Here is a 21910-nt window from a genome sequence, read left to right as displayed (position 1 = left end):
AACCATTGCTTTTGCATATTTCTCTTCAGCCAACACTTTCCCTAAATAATTCAGTACGGAGAACATTCATCTTCTCCTTTCTTGATGGGGGAGCTGTGGCCTGGGCCTCCCTGCTTCTCTCTAATCTCCAGCAATTTGCCTCGGCATTCAAGCAGGTCCTTGAGCCCAGTCGGCTACCTATGTTGGGGTCTGACCTTCTACACCTGCGCCAGGATAATCGGTCGCTGATGGAATAAGCAATCAAATTCTGAACCCTGGCCACAGAGCTGAACTGACAGGGCGACTGCCTGCGTACTATATTCCTGGAGAGTTTAGTCCCCATGATTAAGGATGAGCTAGCGGCATGAGAATTGCCTATCTCTCTCAAGGGCCTCATTGATCTCATGGGGAAGATCAACATATTCCTCTAGCAGCGAGCTCAGGAGCACTGCTCACTTCAAAGGGGGCCCCTCCAGAACGCCGTCATCTTCCACGATCATTCTCATTCCCCTTTAGGGGATTCCCAGAAGAACCCATGCAACCAGATAATGTCCACCTTACTAATGAAGACAAGACCCAATGTCATCAATTAGGTCTCTGTCTGTATTGCAGAACAAGTGGTCATCTGTTAGCCCAGTGCCCAGAGAGAAAGGGACCTTCCCTACACTGTGAAGCGACAGAGAAGACGATGCACAGGCTAACCACCCCTTTGCCCCAGTTTCTACTGTCTGTGTCCCTGGAACAACCCTCCGCATGCTTCTCTACCCAAGCCCTGGTGGACTCTGGGGCTGGGGAAAATTTCATAAGACAAGAGGTTATAGACCGGTATCAAATCCCCACGAAACCCTAATACCAATGTTGGCAATTTCCTCGGCCTTTAAGGATCCCCGTCCCGGGCTAGTGACTCGAACCACTGTACCGCTCACAGTGAAGACAGGATTCAAACACACGGAGCTCGTTTCCTTCCATGTGCTTCCTAGGGCAGTAAGTCCCATCATTTTGGGTCTACCGTGGTTGCAGAGGCACCAACCTCAATTTAATTGGTCCACGATGGAACTCATCCATAGAGGGCTAGCATGCATGGATTGCTGTTTAAAATCGGAAGAGCCTCCCAGTTCTCTGCTCGTTACCACCATCCTGCCAAACATTCACACCCCTGACAAGAGGTCGCAAGGGACTCAAACCACCTCCAGGGCTTCCAGAAGGATATATTACAACTAGTCTTTGCTCAGTTGAAGGACCAGTTGGTCCAAGAGAGATTGGAATATGAGGATTAGAAGAAGGAACGCAACTGAGCAATGGAAAAGATTACATTTATTTATTTATTTATTTTATTTAACAGATTTTCTATACCGACATTAAAATACACATCATGTCGGTTTACATTGTAACAGCAGGTAGAAAATACATAAAACGGGGAAGTGGGGGTGGATACATCTCTACTAAGCGAGAAAGATGAATAAATACAAACTTTGAATACCCTTCTGTTTCAGGAAAAGGGCAAGAGACAGTGACCCACTTCTGCCTGTATGGCCTCTGAGGGAATGGAGGGCCTTCATTCCACAACAGTAGGGCCAGACCTCCCTTCCTGCTATTGGAAGAGTTGCTCCCCCTCGACAGGGAGGGTTCAGTCCCCGGAATTGCATGAACTATGGGACAAAACCAATCCTTTGGTTGCAGAAACCTCCACTCAAATCTTCCTTGGAGCTGGTACCCCCACTAACTCAGGGTCTTGAGTGGGGTGCCTTGGAGGAGGGTACTGTTACGTTCGGTGGCCCGTGGGCTATCCTGCTATGACCTCATCAGCCAGGGACAATTTAAGGCCAGGCCCTGCCTTCAATCAGGGCCTCAGCAATGGGTCCTGCTCTGCTTCAGAGTGCATAGTCTGCGTTGTCGTCTGATCTTGTGTTCCAGCATTGCCTCCTGATCCAGAATTCCGGTCCTGACTCCTGTTTCTGTGTTCCTGCCTTGCCCCCTGCTTCCTGCTCCTAGCCCTTACGACTGACTTCCTGGCTTTGGACTTGCTTGGTTCACCGATTCTACCTGACCTCTGCCTGCCTAACCTCTGTCTGGTAACCCAATTCTGCTTGACCTCCGCCTGCCCTGACCTCCAGCCTGTTTCTCCGTATTCGCCTCTCCACTGCCCGTCCTGATCTTTGGCCTACTCCTGGTTCCATCTGTCTGCCTCCTGCCCTGATTTCTGCTTGCCTGATGCCGCTTCAGCTTCCTCCTCTGGTTTCATGCTGTGAGAGACCCGCACCTAAGTCCTGCCGGCCCCGGTACCCAAGGGCTCAATCTGCAGGGAACGGGAGCTGGTAAAGGTGAAGCTCCAGTTGGGTCTTCTCAGCTTGCACTGCCTCCCGATGATGAGGACCACCAGGGGCCCTCTCCTGGTGGTAGTGCCAACCTCATCTCGGCTCAAGGGTCCACATTCGGCACACTATCATTTTCATGATTTTTAATCTGTACAGGATTCAGGCCTGATGCAAAATGTACACATCCTGTTGACAATAATAGGCCAATTCTTTCTGAAAGTCGAACATTTTATCCTTGTTCTTGTTATACCATTTTGAAAAGGCCTCTTTCTCATCTGGTAGCATGCTCTTAATCCCTTAATATTTTTTCCTCAAGCATCATGACCACGTAATATCGTTTTTTCTTGGTTTTAAATTAATCAGGGAAATAACCCTTGCAACCTTCAGAAACCATGGCTTGCAGAAGCTTGCTCAGTTTCATGGGGAAGAAGTTCAAAAAATCTATAAATCAAATTCCCAGGGCTTAGACAAGATTTGTAAAAGTTTACTGCTCTGAGCTAGGAAATCCATCTCCATCTTTTACTTTATCAGCTAGCTTTGTAACGTTTGGAATTTTAAGCTATTAAGGTGTACTCTGAAATTCTTGGCAATAAAAATCCTAATAAAGCCAAAGGGGTAGATTTACAAAAAATGCGCGTTCGCGTACTTTTGTTGGCGCACCAGTCGCAAACAAACGTACGCTGGATTTTAGTAGATACGCACGTAGCCGTGCGGATCTGCTAAAATCCAGAATCGGCGCGCGCAAGGCTGCCGATTTTGTGCAGCCGGCGTGTGCCAAGCCAAGCAGCCTGCCTCCGTTCCCTCCAAGGCCGCTCTGAAATCGGAGCGGCCTCGGAGGGAACTCGCTTTCGCCCTCCCCTCACCTTCCGCTCACTTCCTCTATCTAACCCACCCCCCCGGCCCTATCTAAACCTCCCCCCTAGCTTTGTCCGGGGATTTACGCCTCCCGGAGGGAGAAGTAAATCCCCGCGCGCCAGCGGGCCGCTAGCGTGCCGAGACACGACCTGGGGGCGGTTCTGGAGGGCGCGGCCACGCCCCCGGACCGCCCCGGGCCAAAACACCGCGTCCCGCCCCCAAAACGCCGCGCCGATCAGCCCCGCCCCCGACACGCCCCCGACACACCCCCGACTGAAAATCCCGGGACTTACGCGAGTCCCGGGGATCTGCGCGTGACGGCGGCCTCTCGAAAATAGGCGCGCCAGCGCGCAAGGCCCTGCTCCCGTAAATCCGGGCGGATTTACGGGAGCAGGGCTTTTAAAATCCGCCCCAAAGAGCCTATCCGTACCCATAAATTCCCAATTCTTTTCTTGGTAAAGATCCGAGGCAAAGATGTAATTGGGCTTGTACACCCCCGTTTCTTGTATACATTAGCAGTCGTAAAATATGTACTTTTCTGAATTTTTTGAATTGTCTATCATTGTCATGAAAAACACAAAAGATCCAGCTCAATGAATAGGAGTGTTTGTAGAAGCTCTGGGAATACCTCATATAGGGCCACTGAGGGCTATAAACTAGTGCATACAGCTCTAGAAGGTGCTAGGGCTTTTTAATCATTGGAATCCCAGAGTTAATGATTTTTCGAAAAGCTATCATATAAGTGTTACCAGTTCTGTGGATGTCAATACTGAAGCTGCCGGTGTGTGATAGCATAGAACTTCTTATGCATGCTACATGTTATCCAACATTTCAATGTTTCGGGTAGTCCTTCTTCAGGGAAGCCGAATGATTAGATGCCGGCGGGTGCGACTGGTAAGCAACTTGTAGTTGTAAAGCGGTCAATTCATCTGTGCAGTAAGACCTTTAAATATGGCGTGCAGTGCAATCCTACTGCATACTTCAAAAAAGAATGTTTTGAATGAAGCGAGCACCACGGCTTTGAAAAGAACGGCTTGAAACAGACATGTAATTCCGACGGCTTAACATCACATATATATCCCCTGAGGAAAGACCCCTTGCCGGGTCGGAAACAAGGCCTTGTTGGGTGGACAATGACATTCATCAAGATAAGTCGGTTTTGTGTTATATTTGAGTTGTAAGCGGAGTCCAGTTGGACAACGAGAGCTATTAAGACAAGACGATTCTGTTTTAATACTCTGCAAGTAGAGCATTTGTAATAATTGGTTGTTGCCGTCTAAAAAAAGACTGTCTTGCAAATCAGTTGGCCAATTTTTTGGCACTTGATGTGGATAAACTGAAAAAAATACTAAAAAAAATTCATTTTAATTCACACTTGCGCACATTTCAGAAACCAAAAAATACCAAGGACGGAGGTGGATTGTTCATGATTAAAAACTGATACATTACATGGCGGTAATGATACAAAAAAATTGATGAAACGTTCCACCTTCTCCTTAAAAAATTGTTTTGGTATTTTGAAACATATGTTTCTTTTAACAAATCATGTGCGATATAACAAAAGGGAACCACGTGTTTCACAGTGAGAAATTAATAAAGTTATAATTAAGAATTCTAATATGGGATATTTTTTGAGTTGGGATTGCTTTTATCCTTAGGCTTTCTATATGGAGCCTGCTGATGTTCGGTCATTTTTGGCAAATTTATTCATCAGCTATCAGGTAAAACAGAAAAACAAATCAAGATTATTGCAGTGATAAAAGCAAACAAACATTAAGGGGTAGATTTTCAAAGGGTTACGTGCGTAAGATATGTGCGTAACCCCCGAAAACCTACCCTTGCGTGTGCCAAGCCTATTTTGCATAGGCTCGGCAGCACGCGCATATGTCCCAGGGCTTCGAAAAATGGGTGGTCCGTGGGCGGGGCCACAGATGGGGCGTGCTGGGGGCATGGCTGCAGTCCGGGGGCGTGGCCGAGTGCCCCGACACAGCGGCCTGTGTCGGGGCCTGGGCAGCCAGCGCGTGCAAGTTACGCCTGCCAGAGGCGAAGAAGGTAGGGGGAATTTAGGTAGGGCTGAGGGGTGGGTTAGATAGGGGTGGGTTAGATAGGGGAAGGGAGGGAAAGGTGGGGGGGATCCAAAAAAAAGTTCCCTCCAAGGCCGCTCCGATTTCGGAGCGGCCTTGATGGGAACGGAGAAAGCCATTGGGGCTCCCCTTGGGCTTGGCGCGTGCAAGGTGCACAAGTGTGCACCCCCTTGTGTGTGCCGACCCCGGATTTTATAACATGCGTACGCCGGGTAGCGCGCACAAATGTACCCCGCGTGCGTAAAATTTAAAATCGGCCCCAAAGTGTATTGCAATAATGAAAGCATAAATGTAGGGGTGCACATTAAGCAAAAGATTCAAACCACTTTAATGTACTGGCTCTTGATGTGTATCTGTGTCTGTAGACTCGCTATGTTTTCTTTTGCATTGCTTGCTTTTATCCTTTGTCTTCGTGTAAGAATTTTTGAATGTGCTTATTTCTTGAGCTGTATTGGTGAAGACAGAAAAAAGTATATTACAAAGTTCACATACAAACATTTTGGCAGACAAAAAAAAAACGCTCCAACATTATTTTGTCATCTTTTATTCAAGTCACAATGTACAAGTTTTAAGACCTGAGGTTGCAATATTGTGCAAAACACAATGGGGTAGATTTTAATAAAGTACGCCCGCGCGTACTTTTGTTCGCGCACCAGGCACAAACAAGAGTACGCCGAATTTTAATAGATACGTGTGTAGCCGCGCGTATCCTTTAAAGTCCGGGATCGGTGCGCGCAAGGCTGCCCAAAATCGGCAGGATGTGCACACTGAGCCATGCAGCCTGCCTCCGTTCCCTCCGAGGCCGCTCCAAAATTGGAGCGGCCTCAGAGGGAACTTTCCTTCCACCCCCCCCCCGCACCTTCCCCTCCCTAAGCCACCCTTCCAGCCCTATCTAAACCCCCTACCTTTGTTAGAAAAATTACACCAGCTGGCCGGCGTGCGATTCCCCAGCCAGGGAGCAGTTTCAGAGGCCTCGGCCATGCCCCCGAAACACCCCCGGGTCGGAACAATGCCCGCGGCCCTGCCCCCAGATGATGCGCCACGGCGGCACGCCCCCGACATGTCCCCCCTCCCAGAAAGCCCCGGGGCTTGCACGCGCCGCCAAGCCTATTAAACATAGGCTCGGCGTGCGAAGGGGAAACTTGGGGCAGGTTTTCGGGGGGTACGCGCGTATCTTACGCGCGTACCCCTTTGAAAAACTGCCCCAATATTTTTTTTCACTTATTGACTCTATTGGTCTCTTATTAGGACATCCTGATTCTTTTCTTTGTACTGGCTCAAAAATTTTGGATGTACCCTATTGAGATATGTGTTGTACCAGCTCAGGTTTTTGAGTGGCCCCCTGCTCTTGAGCAATGTAGTAAAACAGATAAAGGCCTTTTAACAAAACACAAATAGTAATGCCTTAAAAATAAAATATGCTACAGTTTTTATCTGAAAAAAGCTCCATCTAAGGCTCTAAAATGAATACCACTTTCTCTGACTGAGAGCATTTTCACCTTCTTGATAAACATTTTTGCGCATATATTTAGTCTTTATGTAACACATTTCTTGCTAAGGGGCACATTTTAAAAGACTTATGTGCGTAGGGGGGTTATGCGCGCCGGGCCTATTTTGAATAGGCCCGGCGGCGCGTGTAAAGCTCTGGGACATGTGTATGTCCCATGGCTTGAAAAAAGGGGTGGGGCATGGTTGGGCAGGGGCAGGGCAGGTGCATGGCCAGACGCCTCCCTACGGCCGCTTGGCCGGGGGATCGTGCGCCGACAGTTGGCCACCGCGCGCAACCTATGTCTGCCCAGAGGCAGGCACAACTTTATGAAATAAAGTTTTGGGGGGGGTTAGGTAGGGCTGGGGGGTGCGTGAGGTAGGGGAAGGAAGGGGAACAGGGAAAGCCATTGGGGCTTTCCTAGGGCTCGGCGAGCACAAGTTGCACTAGTGTGCACCCCCTTGCGTGCGCCGGCCCCGGATTTTATAACATTCCGGGTTGCGTGCAGAAATCTACGCCCGCGCGTAGGTATTAAAATCTGCCCCTAACTGAATATACTTTCTTTTTTGTCTCTTTAATCTGCTTTTCCTGTAATAGGCATGTTCTCTTAGAATGTGGAAACATTTCTTTTCTTTCACTGTTATAGAATAAAAACATAGGGGCTGATTTTAAATGCCCTGCGCGCGTAAATCCGGCCGGATTTACGCGCGCAGGGCCCTCGCACGCCGGCGCACCTATTTTGCATAGGCCGCTGGCGCGCGCAGAGCCCTGGGACGCGCGAAAGTCCCGGGGCTTCGTAAAAGGGGCGTGTCGGGGATGTGTCGGGGGGTGTTGCGGAATGATGCGGTGTTTCGGGGGCATGACGCGGCATTTCGGGGGCGGGCCCGGGGGCGTGGTGCCGACCCGGGGGTGTGGTCGAGGCCTCCGGACCAGCCCCCGAGTCGGGTGATGGCGCGCCGCCTTCAGCAGGCGTAAATCTGCCAACAAAGGTAAGGGGGGGGTTTAGATAGGGCCGGGGGGGGTGGGTTAGGTAGGGGAAGGGAGGGAAAGGTGGGGGGAGGGCGAAGGAGAGTTTCCTCCGAGGACGCTCCGAAATCGGAGCGACCTCGGAGGGAACAGGCAGCTCGCGCTGGGCTCGGTGCGCGCAGGTTGCACAAATGTGCACCCCCTTGCGCGCACCGACCCCGGATTTTATAAGATACGCGCGGCTACACGCGTATCTTATAAAATCCAGCGTACTTTTGTTCGCGCGCATATGTTTTTAAATCTACCTCATATATTGGTATAAAAACCCATTAACCATGGCCTTTTTTTTTTTTTTATACCTCAAAATAATAATAAAACCAAGAGCACTTACATTGTTGGATTAATTTTTGGACCGCATTTATTTCATAGGGGGTGTGATCATCAGCCTTTGTCCCTATTCCTCCTGCATTCTGATCCTGTTTTTCCATAAAAATCATACAATCTCTGATCAATATTAAAAATAGTGGCAGGTGCTGGTTAATGTCATAGTGTAAGTTTTTCTAAAAGTTTAAAACTCACCGCTTATTCAAAAGAAGAAGATGACTGTGGTTCCATATTTTTGTTGTGACATGCACTTTTTACATTGGAGCACTGGCCACTGACCTCATAGGTCAAATAAATTCATCACAAGACACAGATTTTTACTTGAAAACACTTTATATATTTTTTTTATTATCCATGTATTTATATCATTCTTTATGACAAAAGGCATAAATGCTAATGTTTTTAAATAGTGGACAAACAAAACACATCTTATTTTCCTTAGGCATAGTTCTTCCCATAAAATTTCCTGTTAAGAACTGTTATTGTTCTAATTATTGTCACCATTAATACCAAACAAATAGTGCTTTTTGTTTTCCTCCTGCTTTTCCCACTTCTTGCAAAAGGCATCTCCAGGCATGTCTTGGATTTCCTGTAATGTCCACAACTTTCAACAACACTATCACCTCCTCTAGATATACTTGATAGATCAATATCAATTAAATTATATTTTTCCTCTCATTCATGCTGTTTCATATTTCTATGTAATTGAAATGTGAATACAAATTTCTAAAAAATTATTTGGGAAGGAATGGAAAGTTTCATATAATGTACTTTAGCTACCACCAATTGGTAGACTTATGATTTTGTAATCATAAACAATCTACCACCGACCTCATGTTTTTTTTTCTTTTTTTTATCAAAGCGTGCTATGTGAATTAAAAATTTTTTCAAAAATTCAATATTTACTTAATGCAGCAGTCCAGCTATAATAAAGTAAATTTTTACATTGAAATATGAAAAAGCACGAATCAGAGGAAAAATATAATTTAAATTACATTGATCTATCAAGTATATCTAGAGGAGGTGATAGTGTTGTTGACACTTTTGGACATTATAGATAATATATCCCTCCAGAACTTGTATCGTGTGTTGATACTTTGGATTTCATGTGACCTCACATACCCCACTTTATTTTCACAAGTTTTCTCATATACCTGTATAAACCAAAAATAAAGTAAAACAAAGGAAGGAAGGAAGTGTGGTTTGTGGCTGGGTGCTGCAGTAAGGCTTCTGGCCTCTGGATGGCGAAAAGCAGAACAGCAGTTGGGGGGTTACCTTGGTAACTACCCAGGATGCATTGCTTTTCCCCAATATTTCTTGCATATTCCATGGTGGTTGGCCATATAGGTATGACTGTGTAGTCTCTTTTTTTCTTTTCTATTTTTCACAGCTTATAAACTGTTTCACTTACTTTGATAAGCAGCACTGCTTTAAAAAAATAACTTTTCTCTATGTGCTTGTTCACAGTGTGCTTTGCACAAGCTGTCAAAACAGAAAACTCTGCCTGAATTAAAGCAGCAGAACTCTAGTGGAAAAAGGAGGGTGGTCAGAAGGAGTGTTCTGGAATATTGAAGGAAAACAATAAATTAATTTACAACTTGCTTTTAACAAGTAAAACAGGTTCTTTGCTGGCTTGCTTTTTACAAAAAAATGGTCTGGCTTCTACTCATTTTTTAGAACTATACATTTTGAACATTTTTAAAACTAAAAAAACAGTGAGCGATAAAATGCATTTCCTTTCTAACTTCTGTCTGTGCTATCTGCAGCTAGTATGGGGGAAGGAAGGTGAGGGCAGTGTGGGTGGGAGTTGTTACTTTTCTCTCTGCTACAGAAATGTGCTCTTGAGATTAAATTACAACTGGAGATGAGAGCTTTTGTTTAAAAAATGCTTTGTTCTCTTTTCTCAAGCAGCCTGAGTTCAGAGGAAGGAGTGGAAATTTGAAAAAAACAAAAAGAAAACACTGGCACAAAAATTTATGGCTTGTGGCAAAAAGAAAAGAAAACAATTTTTATTTTTTTTATTTTAATGATAGAAAGCAGTAGGATTTTAATGACTGATATCGACTACCCTTTAAACCCCATGGCTGCTTACTGAGCATGCTCATTCCTTCCTTCCAACATATCTGCACTCTGTGCTGTCTCCTAGTAAGCAAAAAGGTCTGAGCATGTGCAGGGATGATGTCATTCCAAGATCGCTGCCTGCAGCATGGTTTTACGGTATCTCAATTCAAAACTGCTTTGTTTTGGCTTTTCTGCACAAGTGCGGGGCTAGGATGGAGAAAGGGGCGGGGCTTAACAGGGAAGAGAATGCTGATTGGTTGAGGGGGTCAATGGGCATGGCTTAACCCAAAAAGTGGGCATGTCTACCTGTCAAAACAAAGGGTTGACATTTGCTGTACCCTATAACTACTTATATTGTTATCTCTAATTAGAATTTCCTAAAGGGAAGGATCATTGAAAATATAACTTCAGAGAATTTTTTTTCCATCTTTTTTCAAAAATTTTGAAAATTTTTCTCTGTCTGGAATGCACTCCTCTCAGAATAAATATTGCTTGAAATTTTCTTTTGAATGAGGAGTCTTTATGAATGTTGTGTGATTTTCTGAGATTTTTCACTCACATTCATAAACAGTTTTTCTAAAATATTTATCCCTTTCATATTAACTTTGAACATTGACACTAATTCACCATGGGTCAGCTGCCATGACACTTAAGGTTCACTACTCTAAACCTTACCTTTGCAATGTTTTTTATATAACCATTCAATCACAACCCCATTCATTCCACAGTGCATGCTATTGTTCCTGCCAGGTTTTAACATGTATGAGCCTCCTTTTCACTTTCAGACAGAAGTACTAGTGTAGCACTCCCTCTCTGTGTCACTTCAGCTCAGCTCTCCCAGATTCTAAACTGACTATAGATTTTCTAGCTTCTCTATATCCAAGCTCCAATGATTTCCTGGGTCTTAAATTTCCTTGCGTTGTTTGCCATTTCCTTATGAAGTGTCAACTAGTGATGCTACACCTGCCATTACACCATTTACAGGTGAAACTGTTACTATGCAATCCCTGAATATGGCTTTGAAATTACCTCACTGTTCAGTGATGCTTAAGGATGGATCATTGACTTTAGGTGGTGGATGGATGCTACCATCTTCTTGAAAAACTTTTATTTTCACATTATTGTGAACTCAAAAAGCATATTTCCTCTCAGGAAATATATTTCCCTAGTCCATGCATTTTCTCTTATGCCACTAATAGACTTAAAAGGGTGTATAAGCCTCTTATTGGTGCTAACATTTCTCTTTTAAAACCTATTCTTCTAACAATTCTTTCATTAGCTGGATCAGAGTTCTTAGGCTATTGCAGGCCTCCTCTCAGTGCCGTAGCCCAGCTGGCATTCTCTACCTGAGCCCCCACCACGACTGGCAACCCAGGACCAGCACCACCACTAATTCTTCTCTCACAGGCCATGGCTCTGCAAACCAAGACCCAGGTAATCATTTATTATTTTAAATTTAATTTTACTATTTTATTTACTTAGGGGTACCTATTACATTAGGACAAGTGTTCTGGGTTCAAACCATGCACACTGGCATTCTGCCCACGGGCTTTGACCTGGGGGGCTAATCTTACTGAGGACTACACTGGGGCTACCTGAAGGGCTTATCACCTGCATGCACCCAGGACTATCCCAGGGGCTTACCCAGTATAAACCCACACACTTACTGGGATTATACCTGGTGGCTTGAATCCAAGAGCTTATTCCCTACACAAATAGCCACATAAACTGATTCAGTACATCACAGTTCCAGGTTATTAGGAAAGTATGTTTACTTGAGCAATTGGAGGATAGAACAAATAAAGAAGAAGTAATGGTAGATAATAACACACAGCACAGGCTGATCATTAGGGAACATGTAAGCTTTATATATATATATTTCTCCTTATACACTAAGAGGTAGATTTTCAAAGGGTCACATGCGTAGGTTACGTGCGTAACCCCCGAAAACCTACCCCAAACCCCCCCGCGCGCTCTGAGCCTATCTTGCATAGGCTCGGCGGCGCGTACAAGCCCCGGGATGCGCGTAAGTCCCGGGGCTTTCCTAGGGGAGCATGTCGGGGGATGTCGGGGGGGCATGTTGCGGCAGCGTGTCATCCGGGGGCATTCCGGGCGCTGGGCCGCTGGAATGGTTCCAGCCCAGGGGCGTTCCAGGGGGCATGGCCGTGGCCTCCGAACCAGCCCCCGGACCAAAACATGGCGCGCCGGCAGCCGGCCCGCGCGCATGAGTTACGCCTGCCTCGAGCAGGCGTAACTTCTGGAATAAAGGTAGGGGGAGTTAGATAGGGCTGGGGGGGGGGGGGGGTGAGGAAGGTGGGGGGAGGTGGAAGGAAAGTTCCCTCCGAGGCCGCTCTGATTTCGGAGTGGCCTCGGAGGGAACGGAGGCCGGCTGCACGGATCAGCGCATGCAGGCTGCCGATTTTGCTGAGCCTTGCGCTCCAATCCCAGATTTTAACAGATACCCACGGCTACGTGCGTATCTATTAAAATCCCGCATACTCTTGTTTGCGCCTGGTGTGCGAACAAAAGTACGCCTGTGCGTAATTTTGTAAAATCTACTCCTAAGGGCCGGATTTCAAAAGGTTACGCGCACCGGGTCTATTTACAAAAGCCCCGGCGATGCGCGTAAAGCCACAGGACGTATGTAAGTCCCTGGTCTTTACTAAAGGGGCAGGGAGGGAGTGGGGTGTGTGCGGGGCGGGGCAGGGGTGGGGTCAGAGGCTCCAGGCCCAGCGACCATTTGCCACTGTGTCTGGAATTGCCCGCTGGCAGTTTGCCGGCGCATGCAACTTACTTCAGCCCCAGTTTTGCGATAACAAAAAGAAGTCATCAAAGGTAGGGTTGAAAGGGCACGGGAGGTAGGGGAAGGGAAGGTGGGGTGGGGGGTAGGGAAGTTCCCTACCCCACCTCTCTGATTTCAAATCAGACGTACATGTGCACGTGCCAAGTAGCGCATGCACATGTACGCCCACGTGCTCCTTTCTAAAATCAACCCCTTAATGCTTGGGAAAAGCAATGATGTTCCCTCCCTCTGAGTTCTTATCAGCTTCAGGCACAGCTGTGTGGCCTTCAGTCTCTCAGACTTTAGTTTAAGTTAATTGCTTGCTTTCTTATCATATTCCTACTGAAATAATTAAAATAAAGAGACTCATGCCTGTTCATAAGCATATCATAGTGCAAAGCAGTAAATATGAGTTCACTCAGAGGTTGGCCTGTGGCCTTAAAACTAGTCTTTGTCTGGGTGAGAACTCTGAATGACACAACCTCCATACACATCCTCAGCCAAAGTAACAAAAAGTATCTCCAGCAACAAGGAGTTATAAAATGAAGCAGGAGGGAGGAAGATTCAGAGGAAAAACGAAAGATTATTTTTTTAGGGAGAGAGTGTAAGATGACTGGAATAAGTCACCAACAGAGGTAGGGAAACCAGCACTTTGACTGAATTCATTCATGCTTGGGACAGAAAGAGAGGTAGAATTAAGAACAGGGTAGGGATGTTGCAGTATTGCAAGAAAACCACCATTCACTCTCTTGAGAGCAGAGGCAAAGGGAAGGGTGCTAATTAAAAACAAAGGCTGGATAGAAGGAGCACAGCCTAATGACTCCACAGGCCATAATGTAGCATCGTTGCAACCAGCAGGGTAGAGCTCTCCAGAACCCAACCAGGTTGATACTGGCAGATTGATAGTGGTAAGGAAGCATCCAGCAAGGTTAGAGGATCAAAGTAGACAAATATTTTAGGAACATTTTCAATAATATGTGGGCAACAGTCTTCCTAGTTTTGGTTGCTGTTTAGATTTCTGCAAGGCTTGGCAGTATGACACACTGGAATGGGTATCAAATTAAGAATGCAAACTTGTATACTCATTTATCCACGATGGTAGTGAAGCAAAGAGAATACAATAAAACTGACTTGGATAAGGCACATTATCTTACAAGTGATCAGACTAATCTGGTGGGCACTGTGATGTCTCATTATCACAGTTGACCACATTAGCCAAGGTGACTGAATGGCCAACTTGTCTATCTTCCATCATCTACTGTGTTACTATTTTTTGGAGACTACTGGACAAAGGACATGAGCTGAGGAATGATAGGAAGAAGCAGATTGATTGTTCTTACTATTGTGAAGGCTTGACGCTGTCATGGTACTGGTCCACCACTCCTCCCAATCCAGTCCACCTCTGTATCTGACCGCTGGGCTCCTTTGCACCATCCTGTAGTCTTTTAAAGTCCCAGGCCTTGTTACTGGCCTCAGCTGCCCTAGCCTGGCTTGGGCCCCTCTTTGATCTGGGCTGGTGAAAAGAACCAGCCAAGCTCCCCCCAATATAACACAAAAATACAAGTTATTCAGTTTGTATTGTGACAGGAAAGTCATTTTTCTACTCCTCACAGTCCAACACCTTGGCAAGAGTGATCATAACATGATCACATTTAAACTAATAAAAGGAAGGGGACCAATAAGTAAATCTGCAGCTCTAACACTAAACTTTCAAAAGGGAAACTTTGATAAAATGAGGAAAATAGAGAAAAACTGAAAGGTTCAGCTGCAAAAGTTAAAAGTGTTCAACAGGCATGGACATTGTTTAAAAATACAATCCTAGAGGCGCAGTCCATATGTATTCCACACATTAAGAAAGGTGGAAGGAAGGCAAAATGATTACCGTCATGGTTAAAAGGTGAGGTGAAAGAGGCTATTTTAACCAAAAAAACATCCATCAAAAATTGGAAGAAGGATCCATCTGAAGAAAATAGGATAAAACATAAGCATTGTCAAGTTAAGTGTAAAACATTGATAAGACTGGCGAAAAGAGAATTTGAAATGAAGTTGGCCATAGAGGGAAAAACTCATAATAAAAACTTTTTTAAATATATCGAAGCAAGAAACCTGTGAGGGAGTCGGTTGGACAATTAGATGACTGAGGGGTTAAAGGGGATCTTATGAAAGATAAGGCCATTGCAGAAAGACTAAATGAATTCTTTTCTTCCATGTTTACTAATGAGGATGTTGGGGAGATACCAGTTCTGGAGATGGTTTTCAGGGGTGATGAGTCAGATGAACTGAACAAAATCACTATGAACCTGGAAGATGTAGTAGGCCAGATTGACAAACTAAAGAGTAGCAAATCACCTGGACAAGATGGTATTCATCCTAGGGTACTGAAGGAAATGAAAAATGAAATTCCTGATCTATTAGTTAAAATGTGTAAACTATCATTAAAATCATCCATTGTACCTGAAGACTGGAGGGTGGCCAATGTAACCACAATATTTCAAAAATGCTCCAGGGGCGATCCAGGTAACTATAGACCAGTGAGCCTGACTTCAGTGCTGGGAAAAATAGTGGAAACTATTCTCAAGATCAAAAGCATAGAGCAAATAGAAAGATATGGCTTAATGGAACACCAAAATGGATTTACCAAAGGGAAGTCTTGCCTAACAAATCTGCTTCATTTTTTTGAAGGGGTTAATAAACATGTGGATAAAGTTGAACCGGTAGATGTAGTGTATTTGGATTTTCAGAAGGCGTTTGACAAAGTCCCTCATGAGAGGATTCTAAGAAAACTAAAAAGTCGTGGGATAGGAGGCGATGTCCTTTCATGGATTACAAACTGTTTAAAAGACAGGAAATAGAGAGTAGGATTAAATGGTCAATTTTCTCAGTGGAAAAGGGTAAAGAATGGAGTGCCTCGGGGATCTGTACTTGGACTGGTTTTTTTCAATATATTTATAAATGATCTGCAAAGGAATACGACAAGTGAGGTTATCAAATTTGTGGATGATAGAAAATTATTCAGAGTAATTAAATCACAAACGGATTGTGATACATTACAGGTTACCTTGCAAGACTGGAAGACTGGACATCCAAATGGCAGATGAAATTTAATGTGGACGTGCAAGGTGTTGCATATAGGGAAAAATAACCCTTGCTGTAGTTACACAATGTTAGGTTCTATATTAGGAGCTATCACCCAGGAAAAAGATTTAGGCATCATAGTCGATAATACTTTAAAATCGTCAGTTCAGTGTGCTGCAGCAGTCAAAAAAGCAAACAGAATCTTAGGGATTATTAGGTAGGGAATGGTTAATAAAACAGAAAATGTCATAATGCCTCTGTATCGCTCCATGGTGAGACCGCACCTTGAATACTGTGTACAGTTCTGGTCGCTGCATCTCAAAGAAGATATAGTTGCGATGGAGAAGGTACAGAGAAGGGCAACCAAAATGAAAAAGGGGATGGAACAGCTCCCCTATGAGGAAAGGCTGACGAGGTTCGGGCTGTTTCGCTTGGAGAAGAGACGGCTGAGGTGGGATATGATAGAGGTCTTTATGATCATGAGAGGTCTTGAATGAGTAGATGTGAATTGGTTATTTACACTTTCAAATAATAGAAGGACTAGGGGGCATTCCATGAAGTTAGCAAGTAGCACATTTAAGACTAATCGGAGAAAATTCTTTTTCACTCAACGAACAATAAAGCTCTGGAATTTGTTGCCAGAGGATGCGGTTAGTGCAGTTAGTGTAGCTGGGTTCAAAAAAGGTTTGGATAAGTTCTTGGAGGAAAAGTCCATTAGCTGCTATGAATCAAATTTACTTAGGGGCGGATTTTAAAAGGATTACGCATGTAAGTTAGTCGCGTAACCCTTAAATTCGCCCCCTGTGCGTGCTGAGCCTATTTTGCATAGGCTCGGTGGCGCACGCAAGCCCCGGGATCCCCGTATGTCCCGGGGCTTGCAAAAAGGGGTGGGGACAGGGTAAGGCGGGGTTCTAGGTAGGGCTGGGGGGCGGTTTACGTAGGGGAAGGGAGGGGAAGGTGCAGGGGGGCGGAAGGAAAGTTCCCTCCGAGGCAAGCTGCGCGGCTCGGCGCGTGCAAGTTGTACAATTGTGCACCCCCTTGCGCGTGCCGACCCTGGATTTTATAACTCGCGCGTGTGTTATAAAATTGGGCATAGATTTGTTCGCGCCACGCGAAGGTTTTAAAATCTGCCTCTTAGGGAATAGCCACTGTTATTAATTGCATCAGTAGCTTGGATTTTCTTAGTGTTTGGGTAATGCCAGGTTCTTGTGGCCTGGTTTGGCCTATGTTGGAAACAGGATGCTGGGCTTGATGGACCCTTGGTCTGACCCAGCATGGCAATTTCTTATGTTCTTATGTATTGGTTAGGCTTTTTAGCCAGCTTCTGCAGCCTCGCTGGGCAATTGTTCAACTCTTCCCAACTCCTCTATATTGTGCTGCAGTCAGCAGTCTTCCCAAATGAAAATCATGTTACACACAATAGGTTTCCTTAACTTATAAACAAAAGCATTCTTTTATATTATAAGGGATACCCCATCCCCCAACCAGGTCGCTTACACCATCTCCATAGCAGAATCCTAGAACTCCCTCATCAGCGAGTCTACCTCCATGTCCTGTTGCTGCTCTTCTGAGGAGCTGGGCTTTTAAGCCCATCTCCACCAGCCCAGCACACCCTCCTCCTCTATGGCCATGGACTCAGCTGTGTCTGATTCACTACTACATGATTCAAAAACCTGTTCCCCTTCATCCCGGGCAAATAGATCAGGTGGTGCCTCTAAAAACCTGGGAGTTGTAGTTCTCCTTGTCCCCTTCAGCACCCTCTGTGGTTTAACCGGGTTCTGAGTTACATTTTTCCTAGTCTAACTCCACTGTTTTGGCCTCTGTTTCTCACACTGCGTTTAGTGGATATGAGATGAAGAATGACAGAATGTTTTAGATAGTTAGTAATGGTTAGTGAGGACATGGGGTGAAAAAGTGTAGAAGGGGAGTTTTGATGGTTATTATTATGAGTTGAGAAGACATGGGTGTGTGGAATAATAGGAGGAGGAAAATTGGTGGTTATAACTATGAGATAAGAAGTTGTTGGGTTGAGAAAAATTAGTAGGGGACAGTTTAATGGCATTACAGTGAGTTGAGAAGTCATGGGAGTGAGGAATAGAAGTGTTGATGGTTATTACAATGAGAAAAGAAAAAAACTGGTATGTGCATTGATAGGAGGAGAAGTTTAATGATATTTCTGGGTGTTGAGAAGTCATGAGAGTGAGAAATGCTAGGAGGGGTCAGGTTGATGTTTATTATTATGGATGTAAAGGACATCAGAAAAGTTAGGAGAAGAAGGGGATGATAAATATTTATTTTCACATTATAATATAATACTTGGTTGCCACTTCTGCTGATCTCTTTGCAAATTTCCTTGAACAAGTAATAAAACATTCAAAAGATCAAAATGATTTCCTGTAGCCCAAGATGCTTTACACAACATCTAGAGGTTCTAGAGACACCCAAACCATCTCTGAGGTTTGCATCAGTATTGCCTGAATTTTCAAACCCAGGAGTGCTCAAATCCCAGCATATTCCCATGTGGCTAGGTCGAGCGTGTGCCGAGAGCTTTTTAAAAATGGCCCGGCCACACGCAAACCTGCCGGTATGGGCGGAAGTCTTGGCAGATCAAAAAGGGGTGGGCTGGGGGTGGGGTATGGGCGGGCCCAAGGGAGAGGCAGGGGCCGGCTGGGACAGAGCCATTAGACGATGTCCCGGGGAAGCTCGCACCGGCAGTCAGCTGGCGAGCGGAATTTACTTCTGCACCAAAGGAGCGGAATTTACTTCTGCACCAAAGGGATAGATAGGGGTTACTTCCATAACCCCTATCTATCCCAAAAAAAATTGGGATAGATAGGGGTTATGGAAGAGAGGGGGAAAGGGTGGAAGGGTAGGGTGGGATATAGGAAAGTTCCCTCCCAGTCTGCTCCTTTATTGAAGTGGACTGGGAGGGAACTGGGCAAAGGCTCGATCTCGTCGCCACGCATACTTTACAAAATTCCCCCCAATTGCGCGAGTTTCGACCTGCCTGCAAATACGTGCAGGAATCGTATTTTATAGCATGCGCGTGCTGACGTACGCATGTTATCAAATAGCCCCATCCATGTGCATGCGACGGGAACTGCTTGCATGTGAACGCACGTTTGCGGATTTTAAAATTGAACCCTTTAGAAGGGAGCGTGGTCTGGTTCTAAGAATGACGGCTCAGACCTACAAAGACACACAAATGAGCAGGAGATCCATGAAATTGCTATTAGAATAATAAGTCCTTTCTTTTCTTTTAAATAGCACAGAACAGTTGAGTTTGCAGAGAAAAGAAATGCATTAACCTTATTTAGAGGTTCCTTCAGTTAAACAAAAGAATGATTTTAAGCAAACAACATTCTCCCACCCCTGACCCCCAGCAGTTATTGCAAAGATTTCAGAGGAAATGGTTTGATGTGGATCTCCAAATTCCCCTGAGTTAGATACATTTATGGAATATTAGAGCACAATACAGAGAAGCAATCTCCCACAAGAGAGACAAGTCTAAAAACCAGCAGATAGATAGTAAGGAATACACAATAACCGATAAATATATATGTCTAAAACATTGTGGACAATGAACCGATAAAATCATAAATATATATATATATTTATGACATAATTATGTGCAATAAAATGTATCTAAGGTAAGTATATAAACCATAAATTTATAACAGAGTGACTACTGCACAGTCTGCTATTCCAAATCTTAATAGATCAGCTGATAGGCACAAAGACAGAAAAGTACAAATTCAGGAAACATCCTGACGTGGCCATGTTTCAGTGTTAGGGTTGCCAACCAGCTCCAGATTTTCAGGACAAGTTGTTCCAGTCCTGGCTTTACTCATTGATGCTGGGACTTATTCTGATTTTCCTATTACACTCCCTCAGAAAATCAAGACTATAAGTACCTGCATGCAGGGGAGTAAAACCAGGACTGGATGAACCTGTCCTGAAAATACGGAGCCGGTTGGCAACCCTGTTCAGTATTCATCAGCAGTATTATGAAATTCACTTGATAGGGGCAGCCCGGACTATTTTGAAAAATGTCTACTGCCGGGCCCAGAGCTTAGGAGGCACTCTGGACACCTAATACACCATCAGTACTTCTATCATAGTCCAGGAAAGATCCAGATGATGGGCTTGGATGGAGAGCTAGCATCCAAAGGGGGAGGGGAGGGGAGGGGGTGATTTTTAAGTCAAAGTGGTAGGATTGTGGCAGGGCCTGTACCCAGAGGTTTAAACCTTTAAATATGTTTTTAATTACTTATCGGCTGCCTTCATGGGCAACAGGAGGTGTATAGAGATCCCAGAGACTTTTACACATCTGGGAGGGTGTTAGTATGAGCTGATCTGTCCCTTTCAGATATGTCAGCTCCCAAATTCTTGGGGCCACCTTTGTGTGACATTTTGGGGTCAAGTAATGCAAAAGTATTTTTCCCAACAGTATTTTACTGCCGGGGAAAATACTGCAGGATATACAAAGCAGCAGGAAGTTGCTTAGTAAATGACTTCCTTAATTTGTAAGCCCTATGGGGCTAAGGAAATATCTACAATACCTAAAAGTAATCCACTCTGAAGTATAATGCAAGGAGGAAAATAAATAAATAAAAATTAGTTCAGATTATTGTAATGTTTCTCCCATAGAAGCCTTCCCAAGATACAGACTGGTGAACCCTGGATTCTGGGGTGGTGACTCTACTACTGAGCTAAAGGTCCCAGACAGCTTCTAATTAATGAAGAATAAATCAGAGTCAGATACAAGGGAATCTGAAGCTGGATTTGATTGACTGAAAAGATCCAAGTCAAATATTAATGTTTCTGAAATTGGACTTCAATCACTTCAAAGAAGATTCCTCCCATCACTACTTCTGAGCACCTTGTTAATCAGTTTTCTATGAAGACAGGGGAGTCATCTAACCTGTGCATAGTCTTCATTCCATGTAATGGCACTGGTGTTGATTTTGATGTCCCAGCCGCTGGCAGCTCCAGAGTCATAGTGGCCAATGTTTACACTGGCAAAGGAGCCACTTGAAGTCAGGTACCAGTTATAAATGTCATAAGCAGCTGGAGGGTTTCCATTTTTGTCAAAGAAAATCTCCTGGCCCATGGTGTTCTGGAATCGCACCTTCCATACATAATGCAGGAGCTGTGCGGAGAAAAGAACATAAGAACATGCCATACTGGGTCAGACCAAGGGTCTATCAAGCCCAGCATCCTGTTTCCAACAGTGGCCAATCCAGGCCATAAGAACCTGGCAAGTACCCAAAAACTAAGTCTATTGCAGGTTACCGTTGCTAGTAATTGCAGTGGCTATTTTCTAAGTCAACTTAATTAATAGCAGGTTCTTTCCAGATCATTTATAAATACATTGAAAAGTAAGGGTCCCAATACAGATCCCTGAGGCACTCCACTGGCTACTCCCTTACACTGAAAAAATTGTCCATTTAATCCTACTCTCTGTTTCCTGTCTTTTAGCCAGTTTACAATCCACGAAAGGACATCACCACCTATCCCATGACTTTCTACTTTTCCTAGAAGCCTTTCATGAGGAACTTTGTCAAACGCCTTCTGAAAATCCAAGTATACTACATCTACCGGTTCACCTTTATCCATGTGTTTATTAACTCCTTCAAAAAAGTGAAGCAGATTTGTGAGACAAGACTTGCCTTGGGTAAAGCCATGCTGACTTTGTTCCATTAAACCATGTCTTTCTATATGTTCTGTGATTTTGATGTTTAGAACACTTTCCACTATTTTTCCTGGCACTGAAGTCAGGCTAACCAATCTGTAGTTTCCAGGACGCCCCTGGAGCCCTTTTTAAATATTATGGTTACATTTGCTATCCTCCAGTCTTCAGGTACAATGGATGATTTTAATGATAGGTTACAAATTTTTACTAATAGGTCTGAAATTTCAT

At 44.6% G+C, this 21910-nt stretch overlaps 1 protein-coding gene across 1 annotated transcript in view; it reads right to left on the bottom strand.

The window, feature by feature from the left end:
- Positions 1-21100, bottom strand: part of LOC115081152 (vomeronasal type-2 receptor 26-like) — a 56589-nt gene extending 35489 nt beyond the window's left edge. Inside the window, exon 1 of the mRNA XM_029585658.1 lies at positions 20912-21100. Coding sequence (XP_029441518.1) covers positions 20912-21100 — 189 coding nt within the window. The remainder of the gene's footprint in view (positions 1-20911) is intronic.
- Between the last annotated feature and the right edge of the window lie 810 nt (positions 21101-21910).

The sequence above is a fragment of the Rhinatrema bivittatum genome, chromosome 19 (genome assembly GCF_901001135.1).
Source record: "Rhinatrema bivittatum chromosome 19, aRhiBiv1.1, whole genome shotgun sequence".
In the NCBI taxonomy this organism is placed as follows: Eukaryota; Metazoa; Chordata; class Amphibia; order Gymnophiona; family Rhinatrematidae; genus Rhinatrema; species Rhinatrema bivittatum.
The sequence above is the reverse complement of the archived record's forward strand: the minus strand, read 5'-3'. Positions and strand labels throughout refer to the sequence as shown.